Here is a 13,205-nt window from a genome sequence, read left to right on the forward strand (position 1 = left end):
CCACGGCAGCACGGAGAGTCAACCACGGCAGCACGGGGAGTCATCCACGGCAGCACGAGGAGTCAACCACGGCAGCACGGGGAGTCATCCATGGCAGTACTAGAGGTCATGGCAGCATGAAGTCATTCACCGCCACACGGGGAGTCAGTCACAGCCCAGGGAGTTAGTCACATCCTGGGGAGTTACTTATGGATGGGGAATCAAATTGAGAGAGTCATACATGAATGAAATCACAAGCTTTGGAGGTTTCAGGTAACCGTTCTGTTTTTAAGAAAGTCTCATCAACTCGATTGTCATTGGTATTATTTTGTGAGCATCCAACCATTGAAACCACAGATTATTAATTCCCTCCCCAGTGGGAAGCCCTAAACTTAGTTTGTAAGTTATTAACATGCGTGATAGTCTTCTCCTTTATCTTTGTCTTTGTTCCAGGTATTCTGAGTCCTGCCCATATGTCCTTCTTCCCAGTATTCCCAGTTCTGCCCTTATAATCACACATTATTCCCAGTATTCTGAGTCCTGCCCTTATCTCTTTCCTTATTCCCAGTATTCCAGGTCATTTCCCTTATCTCACTCCTTATTTCTGATATTCTGAGTCCTGCTCTTATTTCTCTCCTTATTCCCAGTATTCTGAGTCCTTTCCCTTATCTCACTCCTTATTCCCAGTATTCCAAGTATTGACCCTTATCGCACTCCTTCAATGTATTCCAAGTTCTGTTCCTTTTTCACTCCTTATTATGATATTCCTTGTATTTTGAGTCCTCTCCTTTTTCTCACTCATTTTTCATGATATTTCCAATCCTTCCTCTCATCTCACTCCTTATGCTGGTTTTCAGAGTCTTACCCCTTGTCTCACTAATTATTACTCCTATTCTGAGGCCTGTCCCTTATTCCGAGATTATTCACTGGTCACATTCTCTCAAAGCCTTTGTTGTGCTCATCTATCCTTGACTACCTAACCCTGTGCCCCCATCTTCCCACTTCTGTAGGACACTCTGCCGCTTCTTCAGAGTCGGACTCGGTGTCCCGGCGAACCGGCCGGTTTGACTCCATGCTGGGAGCAAGACGTCATCCATACCAGACCGACTCCGTGCTGCAAGCAGGACCTCCTCCGTACCAAACTGACTCCACGCTGCGAGCAGGACCTCTTCCGTACCAAACTGACTCCATGCTGCGAGCAGGACCTCCTCCGTACCAGACAGATTGCGTGCGGGGCCAGGAGTTGTGTATGGCAGACACTGTGTGCTCAAGCAGTCTCCGTACGCTAAGGCAGTGCGTGGCTGGCTCAGGGGATTTGTTGGAGCTCAAGGAGTGCGTGGCGGCCGTGGAAGCACTGCAGTCGAGCGCTCTATACTACTGCCGGTGCCGGCGGGGCATGAGGCGTGAGAAGAGCTGCTTGAGGATCTACTGGGTCATGAACGAGGGCTTGGCACGGGGTACAAGCGATTCGTGCCTTTTTAACCAAACACATAGTTTACCCCAGAATTACATTACTATTGTCACATTATGATATTATTATATTATGACAATCGCTTATCCATCCATTTACATGTCATGGTATTTGCAGAAAAATATTAATGTTCCAAATTGCGAACCTCACATAACAGATCGACTGCTTATAAAATCAGTGCCAACGACGAATCAATATGCCAAACCATAACCCTCCTTCAACCCACCCCCATATGACTGATGATTCATTATTTTATCTCCAACAATAACAAAACACATTCTGGGTGTTGACCTTAAGGGCAATTGATTATTCGTGAATTCCAGTGGTCTTGGATACATGATACCCATTGGTCTCGGATACATGATACATAATGGTCTAGGATACATGATACAACTAGCCAGCTCATTGATAAGGACACAATTTGCCAGGGTTGGTTGTCGATTTAAGATTTTGGAAACCTATGTGACTCCTACACATTGTCATTTGAGAAGCCTGTGCTTGATAGACTGGAGGGGGGAGGCATGAGGGAGGTGGTTAGGGGGGGGTAGTACACCACAATGTTCTGTTGACTCATCGATGCATCAAACACTCCTTTTCTTTCCCCAAGGAGACGATCTTTTCGAGAGTTCACCCTACGAACCCACGAGTTACTTGTTGCAAGCGCTTGCTACAGGTAAGACATCCCCTTCACTGACTAGCTGAGGGTAAGATCCCTCTAATCTTCTGAGCTGCAGGTAAGACCCTCATGCACTAAACAACACCCTTCACAGTGGCAGCAAAGACCCCTCTTCCCTTCTGAGCTGAGGGGAAAAACACCATATGTTTATGACCAGCCATTCCTTCCTAGCTGTGCTCATTTACAACCCCTTTTCCTTTCTGAGCTATGGGTAAGACCTCCTTACACCTAACCCCACCCCCTCCCACTCACTTCACAGCTGAGGGTAAGACTCCCTCCCCTTTTCTTCATAGCGGTGGCTAAGACCCTTCTTCCCTTCCTTGCTGGAGGGAAGACTCACCTGCACTGTACTCCCCCACCCCCCCCCGCCCCCCACTTCCCTAGCTGCAGGTAAGATACTCACACATTTAAAATCACCCCTTCCTTCCCAGCTGTAGGGAAGAGCTCTCTTCCCATCCTCGCTGTGGGTATGATCCCTCATCCCTGTATGGTTAACCCTAATCCTACCAACTTGTTTAATTTACGAAATCGTCAACTTGATCTCTGACCTTGTCTAATAAAAGCTGTCTCGAGAGAAGGTAGCGACGCAAACCAGAAGTTTCTACAATGATTCTGTACCAAACCATCAAAAATCGAATGTTTTTTGTCCTCACTGTGACCTTGACCTTTGACCGATTTTGACCAAAATCTAATCAGCACTTGCCATCCTGAATCACGCCCTCCTGAATCACGTGGTGTAATTTGACATTGGTAGCTTCTTCCGTTCTCGAGTTATCATGCCTACAAACACACACACAAACAAACACACACACAAACAAACAAACAAACAAACACACAAACAGATGACGGAAGTCATCAATATATTTACGACATCTTTAGATTTCGTAAGTAAAAAAGAGCAATCAGAGATTGCAGACCTTTGCTGGGACTTGTTTTGTGTGGTGTATATTTTGTGGTGTTTATGTACTGGTGTGTTACGTAATTAACTAGAGGGGGAGCACTCGGTAGAGTGCAAAACCTCCGCCGCCAATCCTGCTGGGTCACTTAAGTGAACCTGATATCCTATTCATTGTAGGTCAAAACGGTTCAGACTCTACTGAACCACGATTGAATAAACTAAACTAGATCGACGCGCATGTAGAAATGCCAAAAAAAAAAATCGAAATTTTTTTGAAAAAAAGTTGCAAAATTTGTTGTTGTTTTTTTCTCTAACAATTTTTTTTTTTGTTTGGAAATCACTTAAAACATGTAAAAATGCAAAAAAAAAAAAAATTCTAATATTTTTCAAATAAAATCGAAATTTTTTTTTTTTAAATTGCAAAATTTTGTTTTCTTTTTTTTGGACCAAGTCCAAAATCTAATGGCATGATCCTTGGACCATACCTAATCCCGCCACCAAGTTTCGTCGAAATCCATCCAGGAGTTTTTCCGTAATACTGTTCACAAACAAACAAACAGACAGGGGTGAAAACAGTAACCTCCATCCATCTTCGATGGCAGAGGTTAATAACAGACATAACTAGAACTGCCACTTTATAACTGCTGGCAGTGATGACCAGGTACCAATACGTCCCGCTTTGATGTAACCCCACTTTGATCGGACACCTAACCCTGACCCATGACATTTATTATTATTCAATTGAATTTAGAATGGGATTAAAATAAATTCAATTCAATTCAAATTGAAGACCAAATAGGTACAGTCCTGCAATTGAGTAACCAGAACTAACCCAAACAAGCAAAATATAAAAGATGGGGTCATCAGGAGGAACCTGGATAGGATTCGCATTTCAGCTGCTACTCCTCTACCCTCAAACCAATCCAAGCATAGTCAAGTGAGTCTTATTCAAAAAAATAAAAACAATCCAGATTCAATAAATTACATAATTCTGGCTGCCAGATCATGCATCCAATGAGGTTGAAACTTAAAACATATATTCCCCTTCACTACTTGATCATAATTATCATTAAAACATTCTACATGAGTTGTCTCTCCTATGGTGAGAATTTTGTCTCAATCCAACAAGCAGTTGCAGAGAAAAACACTGAAGTTCTGTGTGGACAAACAAACGGACAAACAAACAAATGGACCCAAATGCAATATCCTCTCCTCTGGCAAGAGGAAAAAAATTAGAGGACCAGCTCGATACAAATACCATGTGACATAGTCATGTATGCAAAAAAAAAAAAACGAACAAAAACAAGTGGGGTCTTTTTGGACCCCAGAAAGGATTTGCTTGTAACTCTGTGCAGCAAGGTGGGATCTTAAAACATCATGTTGTCGTGTCTGTGTACCTGTTTATTCAGGATTCCTTTGAGCTGGGACCTTTCAGGCCGAGAGATGGCCCAAACGGTCTTTTATGGCACTGCGTTCACTATTACTCTACTTTACCATTCCCCAAGTTCGCCCAAATGAGCCAAAATCGACGGCATGCCCACACAGGAAGCAGATTATTGAAACATGTTTTCTTAACTTTCAAAGGATTTCTTTGAAAAGCAAAAAAAAATACAGGGAAGAGGGTCGACAAGACACTCTCATAAACAGCACAAACCAAGCGAGTCAAAAGACACAAAGAGGTAAATGGGGATATGCAAACTTGTACACAAGGAGAAATAAAACACAAAACCTAACCCACTGGACACCACAGATCATACTCATACAACAAGACAATAATGCGGCAGGGATTTCCCTTTGTTTCTATGATGAGCAGGGTGACGCAGGGTCAATGCAGCCCACTTTAGGAAACCAGGTGCGAGACAAGAGCCAGTGATTGTGTCCAAAGAGGAAGTCAAACAGCCACATGTAGGACTAGCGATGAGTGGGTCTTCAACCAGGCCACGTGATTGTCTTTGTTCTTTTCTCCAACGAGGCCTCCTAATCGGCACTTCTTCCTCCTCCTAAAATTGCTTCCTTGCACGGAGTGCACATGGAGCTCTCCTGTTTGAGGTCTTTCTTCCCCTCTTGAAAGGCAGGGTGAAACCAACTTGCGTCTATCCCACAAGACCACAAGAACGTCTTCCAAACTCCTCCGTGGACCACTTGCTCGACCTTCTTCACGAGCCTCTCCTGGTTCTCACTTGTTGAGTTCTCCTCTTCCTCTAAGGCAGAGTCTTCCTTTGGAGTCCTGCTCACAGGGTCGGCCCCAATAAAAAATATTGCCACTTCCGGCTCCACAGCACACTGTGCCACCCATGGCTGGCATGCACTGGCCAGAGAGATTGTAATCGGCCTTGTGGCATATCTGTGGCACGTGTGCCTCTGCGATGGGAAGTCCACACCTAGCCCCACCCACAAATAAGAGGTTTTTCATATGCAAAATGAATTTCTCCACCCTGTCTATAAATTATATACGCTGCCTCAACAGCGTCACATGCAGAAACGACTTACTCTGACAGGTCCCTGTTACATGGCAATCTAACCAATTCAAAACACATGGATCATACTACACTTACCACGGTTTAGCTACAGATCCCTCTTCCCCTTTCCACATAAAAATATATATTTATTCCCAGCACATTGGTAAACAAATCAATAAAACATGAAATGCATTGTTGAACTAATATAGAAATAACAAATCAAAATGTAGGCCTGGGGTTCAAAAGACCACTGTTGGTATGATTAGGGTGAAGACCCCAACCCTTCACTTTATAGCTGATGGTAACCCTAATCAAAAAATAATATATGAGCAAAAGAAATCGGAAAAAAATACACAAAAAGATATTTTTTACTATTTTTTTTCCATATGAAAAAATATATTTAAATGGTGTTTTAGAACAAAAAAAATAGGAGAAAAATATTTTTTTAAGTCGGCAATTTTTGAACAAAACAAATATGGAAAAAAATAGCAACCACTTTGGAGTAAAACAAAGTACTGAAAAATTGTGAAAAATAACTTATTTGGTATAAAACAACAAAGTATGGGAAAAAAATAGCAACAAAATTTTTGAAAAAAAAAAAATCGGTGGGGGAAAAAGTGAAAAATAGCACTGCCACCACCAAAATCTCCAATATAGTAAAAAACAAAAAAAAATTAACAAAAAAAAAGGAAAACAAACATGTTTTTGCTCTCTTTGGGAAAAAATAAGTTTTTAAATAGCACTGAAATACCAAAATAGACTAAAAATAGCTAAAAAGTAGGGGAAAATATATATTCTTGCTTGCTACAAATCGACTCGGGAAGCCCCTACACATAGGTAAGCCCCACTGTACTTAATATCTCCTTTTAATATCTCCTAGCTGCAGGTAAGAGCATAATCCCCCCTGTGCTTCCAAGCTGTGGGTAAGACCCTTCCCCCCCCCTCCCCATGATTCCAGGCTGTGAGTAAGACCCCCACTCCTTTCCCAGGTGTGGGTAAGACCCTTTTCCTTTCCTAGCTGTAGGAAACACCTCTCTGTTCCATTCTTGGTTGTGGGTAGCATGCCTCTTCCCTTCCTAGCTGCTTATAAGACCTCTCTTCCCTTCAAGCTGTGGGTAAGACCTCCCTCCATTTCCTAGCTGTGGTAAGATCCCCAACCCTTCCCAACTGCATGTAAGACCTCTGTCCCCTTCGTAGCTGCAGCTAAGTTCTGACTCCCATTCATAGGTGTGGGTAAGACTCCCTACCCTTCACAACTGCAGTTCAGACTCCTTTGTGCTGAAGACCCACCTTCCTTCCTAGCCTTGGGCAAGACCCTGCCCTCCCTTTGGGTAAGACTCACCTTCCTTCCTAGCCTCAGGTAAGACCCTGCCCTCCCTTTGGGTAAGACTCACCTTCCCTTTCTCACTGTGGGTAAGTTCCCCCTGCACTTAAGATCACCCTTTCCTTCCTCACTGTGGGTAAACGCCACCCCCCTCCCCCTATTTCACTGTGGGTAAGACCTTCCCCCTAACTCACTGAAAGCAAGCCCCTCCCCTTTCCTCATCATAAACAAGCCACTCCCCCTTGCTCGCTGTAAATACGACCCTCCCCTTCCTCGCAGTGAGTAAGCCCCCCACTCTTGCCTGACATTTGCCATTTGTGTAGATGCATTGTGTGTTGATGTCGTGTGTGTAGATGTAGTGTGTGTAGACATAATCGTTCAAGTGTTTTTTTTTATTTCTTTATTTTTTTTAAACATGGTTCAGGCTCGTGGAAGAGCTATGACACAGAATAAACAAGAAAAAGAGCAATCAGAGATTGCAGACCCTCACCAGGACTCCTTTTGTGTAGTGTTTTTTTACTGTTGTGTTAGGTAATTAATGAGACAGTTAGAACTGCTACTTTATAACTGCTGGCAGTGATGACCGGGTACCAAGACATCCCGCTTTGATGCAACCCTGCTTTGATTGGACAGCTGACCTTGACCCATGACGTTTTTCATTATTATCATTCAATTGAACCTAGAATGGGATTAAAATAAATTAAATTCAGATCAAATAGAAGACCAAACAGGTATAGTCCTGCATTTATTAGGTCATCTCTATCATCTCAGTAGAGATGACCTAATAACCCCAGTCTCGAAGTCTGTCCGTACGTCCGTCCGTACGTCCGTCCGTCCACAATCAAACCGAGTGGAGACAAATAATAGTGGAATGGATAGAGGTCGATGAGACATGCACAACGAAATAACTTTCAAGGTCGTCCAAGGTCGAGGTCAATGTCATGAGGCTGTCAAAGTTGCGAAAATCGTCGATTTCAAATCGCATCTCCTCCCTCATTTATCAAGAGAGATCAAATGTTATTAGTGATTCAGATACTATGGACTATTATCTAGAACAGCACGAGCCATTTTTTTGAAATTTGCTCTCGTTACGATTTTATAGCCCTTCAAACTTCGTTCTGATTCCCCGTATGGGCCGTTCATAAAGTACGTACATACAAAAAAAAGTATTAAAAAATTAAGAACCAGAACTCTCTGAGACAAATATTACATTTGAAGCTTTTGTCAGATTTAACTAAAACAATGGAACACAAGTTTATATGCACACTTACTTTCATTTATGACATTAACATTGTCTTGAATGTCAATTTGTACTTTTATTTTCATAAATGACGTGCTGTGATATTAAAAGAAAAAGGTAAATTACACCGCTAGAGACTGCATCGTCATGGCTTACAAACATCGGTTCATAAGGAACTGCTGGCTTTGCAAGCGATTAGCGATGTATGAGGGGGGTGGGTGGTCACTAGCCTGCATACAGAGGGGGTGGGTGTTTTTGAAACCCGGAAGTAGAGCGTACGTACTTTATGAACTGCCCCTATTCCAGTCTGGCACAGAGTTACTTTCGACCTCTGGCAGAGATGACCGGCACTCCCTCTTGGGGGTATTTTTATTTTTTATATACAATGTCGAGGCTCGTATAAGAGTTAACACACAGAACGTACAACAAGAGGAGTAGGAAACAAGAGGGGCAGGAGAGGGAAGGACAAAACAGTGGGGAACAGAGATATGAGGAAATTTGTGGAAGGGAGAGGGATGGGGCGAGGTACACAGGGTAAACAAGATGGACACGACAGGGACTTTCAGGTCCTTACATGACGATTTTCAGGAAGGAAAGCAGGAAACTTGAAGGAGGTTGGAATTTGAAGGAGGCTCGGTGGATTAACGGGGGTAGAAAATATGATTTTGGATGGAGGAAGATAAGAGATGGTGATGAACTGCTGCTTTGAAGACGTGGAGGGAGAAGTGGGATTGAAGAGAGTGTGGGAGTTTGTTTCAAAGATGGGGAAAAAGAGAAATGAAGGAGTGAAGGTGAGCAGTGATTCTTCATTTTGGTAGTTTTACCAGAAGTGGGTTGCTGGCGGACCTTGAGCACCCTGCGGAAATATGGGGGGGGGGGAGGGACATATCAATATCGCAGACAGATTGGGGGGGCGAGACCGGAGAGGAGACGGTAGAACACAGAAGGACCACCAAAAAAGACATTGGAGTAATCAGAAGGAACCCGAACAAGCATAAAACAAAGATGAAGTCATCAGGAGGAACCAAGATAGACCGCATTTCAGCTGCTACTCCTCTACTCTTAAATCCATCCAGGCACAGCCAAGTGAGCCTTATTCAAAAATAAAATAAAATATAAAAACCCACATCAAACAATTAAATAATTCTGGCTGCCAGACCGTGTGTTTGATCAAGCTGAAATTTAAAATATGTATTCCCCATCATGACTCGATCATAAATGTGAAGTTTCACCCCGGTTGATTAAGCGGTTCCAGAGAAAACATTATTTAATATTTTTCTTCAATCCAATATGGCTGCCAAACCATGTGTGACCTATCATTTATTCCTGAATTATGCAATTATCCTATTATCCCATCAATTATGCAGGTATCCTGAATTATTCCTGAATATTAATGATGAGGGGTAAGGGAGAATGCAAGGAGTGGACAATATGGATACATAAGCAAATTTTTGGGAGGGTTGAAGGTGGTTTAACGGGTGCAGAAAAGATCATGATTTTGGATGGGGGATGATTTGAGATGGTGGTGAACAGCTGTCTTTAAGACCTGGAAGGAATAATGAGATTCAACAGAGTATGGAAGGTGGTTCCACAGGTGGGAAATAAAAAGAGGAATAAATGTATTGAGGTGAGCAGTGATTATGGATTTCGGCAGTTTCACCAGGAAGGGGTTGCTGGTGGACCACGTGCATCCTGCAGATACCTGGAGGGGGAGGGGACAAAGCATGGAGTAGGTAGAGGTTGCAAGTCCAGAAATGAGGAGGAAGAGGACAGAGAGACTACTAACCTGTTGGCAATGGTGGAGTGATAGGCCCATAGACTCAGCTTCATCACAAGAGATTCCAATGATATTGAAGGCTTTTGTTTAAACAGCGTCAAGCTGTGCAAGATGTGAGGCAGGGAAGCCAGCCCAGAGGTGAGAGCAATACTCCACTGAGCTATACATGAAAGTGTTTTAGGTGGATAGGAGTTCAGGTGTGCCAAGGAAGGACTTTGCATGAGAGTTGGCTACGAGAGTGGAGGAAGTCAGTAATCTATGAGTGGAGTTGACCTTAGATGCCATAGTCAGACAGTTAGAGCGAGGCAGGAAGCCAGACTGTATCAAAAGCTTGAGATATGTCCAAATAGACAGCCCTGATCTCATGTCTGATAATAAGGGCTTCCAACGATTTTGGGAGAGTCGAAGCAGCATGTCCAAGGTAGAATGGCCAGGCCTGAATCCGAATTGATGATCTGAGATCAGTTCATTGGAAAAATTAAATGATTTTATGTCAACTGTGATGATGGATTCCATGACCTTGCTGATGATTGGAAGTCAGCTGATTGGTCTGCAGTGAAGGGAATCCGTTTTTGCACCTTTTATATAATGCTGTGATGGCTGATTTCCAAGCAGATGGAAGATGACCTATGGTAAATGACAGCGTGAAAAGGACAGAGAGAAGCATAAGAGCAGCAGAGCATCAATGATCTTTCTGACTCTCTGGAAAATTCTCTTTATCTCTTTGTTGATGACTCCACCCTCTGCCGTACCATCTGTCATCCCTCAGATTGGCATGCAGCAACTTCATCACTCTGCAGATTTAGATAAAATCACAAACTGGTCCAATACGTGGAACATGTCTTTCAATCCTGACAAATCTCACACTCTCACTATGTCTCTCCAAAAGGACTGTCTGGAACCCCTCCCCCCCCATCTATTTTCTCAACAATCCTCTTGAAGTCTTTTCATTCAAGCTTCTGGGTCTCACTCTCTGCCATGATCTTTCCTGGGAAAGTGACATTTCCAAGCTGGCCTCCAAAGCCAGTCACCGACTGGGCATCCTCCATTATGCAAAGTCCTTCTTTGGCACACCTGAGCTCCTGACCACATATAAAGCTTTCAACTGTAGCCTTATGGAGTATTGCTTTCCCCTCTAAGCTGGTGCTCCTGCCTCTCACCTTTCTCGGCTTCATCCTGTGGAAACCAAGGCATTTAGGATCATTGCTATCTCCCGCTATGAGGATGAGATTTTGTGCCTCTCACTCTCTCACCGCAGGAAGGTCGGTGGTCTTTCTGTCTTCTACCATCTACTCTCCGGCCTCACCCCCCCCCCCCCGGCTCTGTCTGAGATATGTCCCTTCCATATTTCTGCAGGGCGCTCAAGGTCCACCATCAACCACCACCAAAACCACCAAAATCACGAATCACTGCTCACCTTCACTCTTTCATTCCTCTTTTTCCCCACCTTTGGAACAAACTCCCTCACTCTCTTCAATCCCATTCTTCCCTCCAGGTCTTCAAAACAGCTGTTCACCACCATCTCTTATCTTCTCCCATCCAGAACCACAATCTTTTCTACCCCCACTAATCCACCCCAAACCCACTTCCTTCAAATTCCCTGCTTTCTTTCCTGAAAGTCCCTGTCATGTAGAGACCTTAAAGTACCTGTAGTGTCCATCTTGTTTACGCTATGTACCCCACCCATCCCTCTGCCTTCCACAGATCTCCTCATGTCTCTACTCCCCACTGATTTTTTTCCTTCCCTCTCCCACCCCTCTTGTGTCATGCTCCCCTTGTGCGTTTCTGTGTATTAGCTCTCATACAAGCTTCGAGAGTGTATACCAAAAAAAAAAAGAGCAGGTTTTTCGGACACATGAGCTGATGCCTTCCGGTCCAGTTGCAGAGTCAGAGTCGAGGGTTGCCAGAAACTTTTCCACCCTCTCAGGTGCAAGAGACACAGAATCCAGGATCAGTTGGGTATGACTGGGAAGGATGGGTACAGAGAGAGAGACGGGTTAGGGACACAATATTTTGAAGCAAACAGAGAATTAAAGCACTCGGCCTTCTCATGAGCAGTCGGTTGTGGTGCCATTTGAGGTGAGTGAAGGGATGAAAGGGCAGCATACCTCAGAGACTGACTTGACAAGGCACCACCAGGTTTTAGAGGAGGGAGACAAGTTTGAAAGTTCATTCTTGAGATTGGAGAGATGTCGTTTTCTGGCTCTCCTGAGGGTAAGACACACACTTATTCCAAGCTTTGTGGAAGGAACTGGGATTGCCTTCAGTCGGATTGGCCTTCCAGGAGGCGAATGCATGTTGTTTAAAAGCACCTGCCTCACTACACCATTCAGTGTACCGTGGCCAGAATGGGGAAGATACTGAAGACAATATGGGATGAACCTGTGCACAAGGGAGACCAGGTTTCTGTGGAAGAATGTTGACAGTGAAGGCGTGATTATTTGGCACGTAGCACTAACCCACATGACCAAGTATCTCCCACGTGACCACAATTTTCCAATAGTCCATTGAGACCATACACCTCATGGTGACACTTCAATGTCCAACACCACAGCAGGAAAGCAATTTGCCTTCACCAGAGAAAGGTTTTCAAAATCATGTGTGAGCTTCGGTTTGATGAGCTCGAGGGTGCAGCATGATGGAGTATACACAGTTTTAGGAGATTTCAATTTAATATGGTCATACTTCCATGGCAGTCTTCTTCTTGTGCTGTTCTGTCCAACAGGATGTGTGAAGGTACCATACCTTTGAGCTCTCTCAACTGGGATTGATCCTGAACCAGCCACAAACTGTCTGATTAGTTAATGCTTCGCAGGCAGGGGTTTCATCACAAAGTGCTCCATCCCTCGGATGGACCTTAAGCCGTGTCTCCTCTCTATATTTGCCTTATCTTGTGGATGTTCGGGAATAAAGATCCCACTATCTGTTTTGTGAAGAGTAGGTGAGTTATCCCCAGCAGTCTGAAAAAAATTACAAATTTCTGCCCTGCCAAGTCCTAAAATATAGTTATGTCACCCAGAAATGATGCAACCAGCAGTCAGATTGTCTCCACAGACCAATATGCACACATTGCAACGAGTATTGAAGTGAAGTATGTCTGTCTGTCTTTGTCTTCTTGTCTGTTCAATCCCTCGAGAGTTAAATCGTGACATTACTATTGAACTCACCAATCTCTTTGGTGTGAGTAAGGATGACGGGAGAATCCAAGAAGGCTGGTGGAGATGCATTCTGGAGAGCATGATTGGAGATAGTGAAATATTGTGCTGGCCATGGTGGCCAATGTAGGAATTCCTGCTTTCCGAGCTTCGCTCAAGGTATGTCCTGTATTGCACCTGGACTTCCATTTATAGGCTGCTATGTACATGGTGTGTGCTGCCACCT

The 13,205-nt window shown here is 43.9% G+C and overlaps 1 protein-coding gene across 4 annotated transcripts in view; it reads left to right on the forward strand.

Annotated features, from left to right (window-relative positions):
- The window catches only part of LOC147016215 (GDNF family receptor alpha-4-like), a 108,001-nt gene that overhangs the window by 3,675 nt on the left and 91,121 nt on the right, over window positions 1-13,205 (forward strand). For all 4 annotated transcript variants that reach the window (XM_085849040.1, XM_085849038.1, XM_085849037.1 and 1 more), the window contains exons 2-3: window positions 990-1,436; window positions 2,058-2,123. In XM_085849040.1, the coding sequence (XP_085705166.1) occupies window positions 990-1,436; window positions 2,058-2,123 (513 nt within the window). The remainder of the gene's footprint in view (window positions 1-989; window positions 1,437-2,057; window positions 2,124-13,205) is intronic.

This window comes from Eptatretus burgeri, chromosome 12, assembly GCF_056783735.1.
Source record: "Eptatretus burgeri isolate ZD-2024b chromosome 12, Ebu_testis_v1, whole genome shotgun sequence".
NCBI classification, from domain to species: Eukaryota; Metazoa; Chordata; class Myxini; order Myxiniformes; family Myxinidae; genus Eptatretus; species Eptatretus burgeri.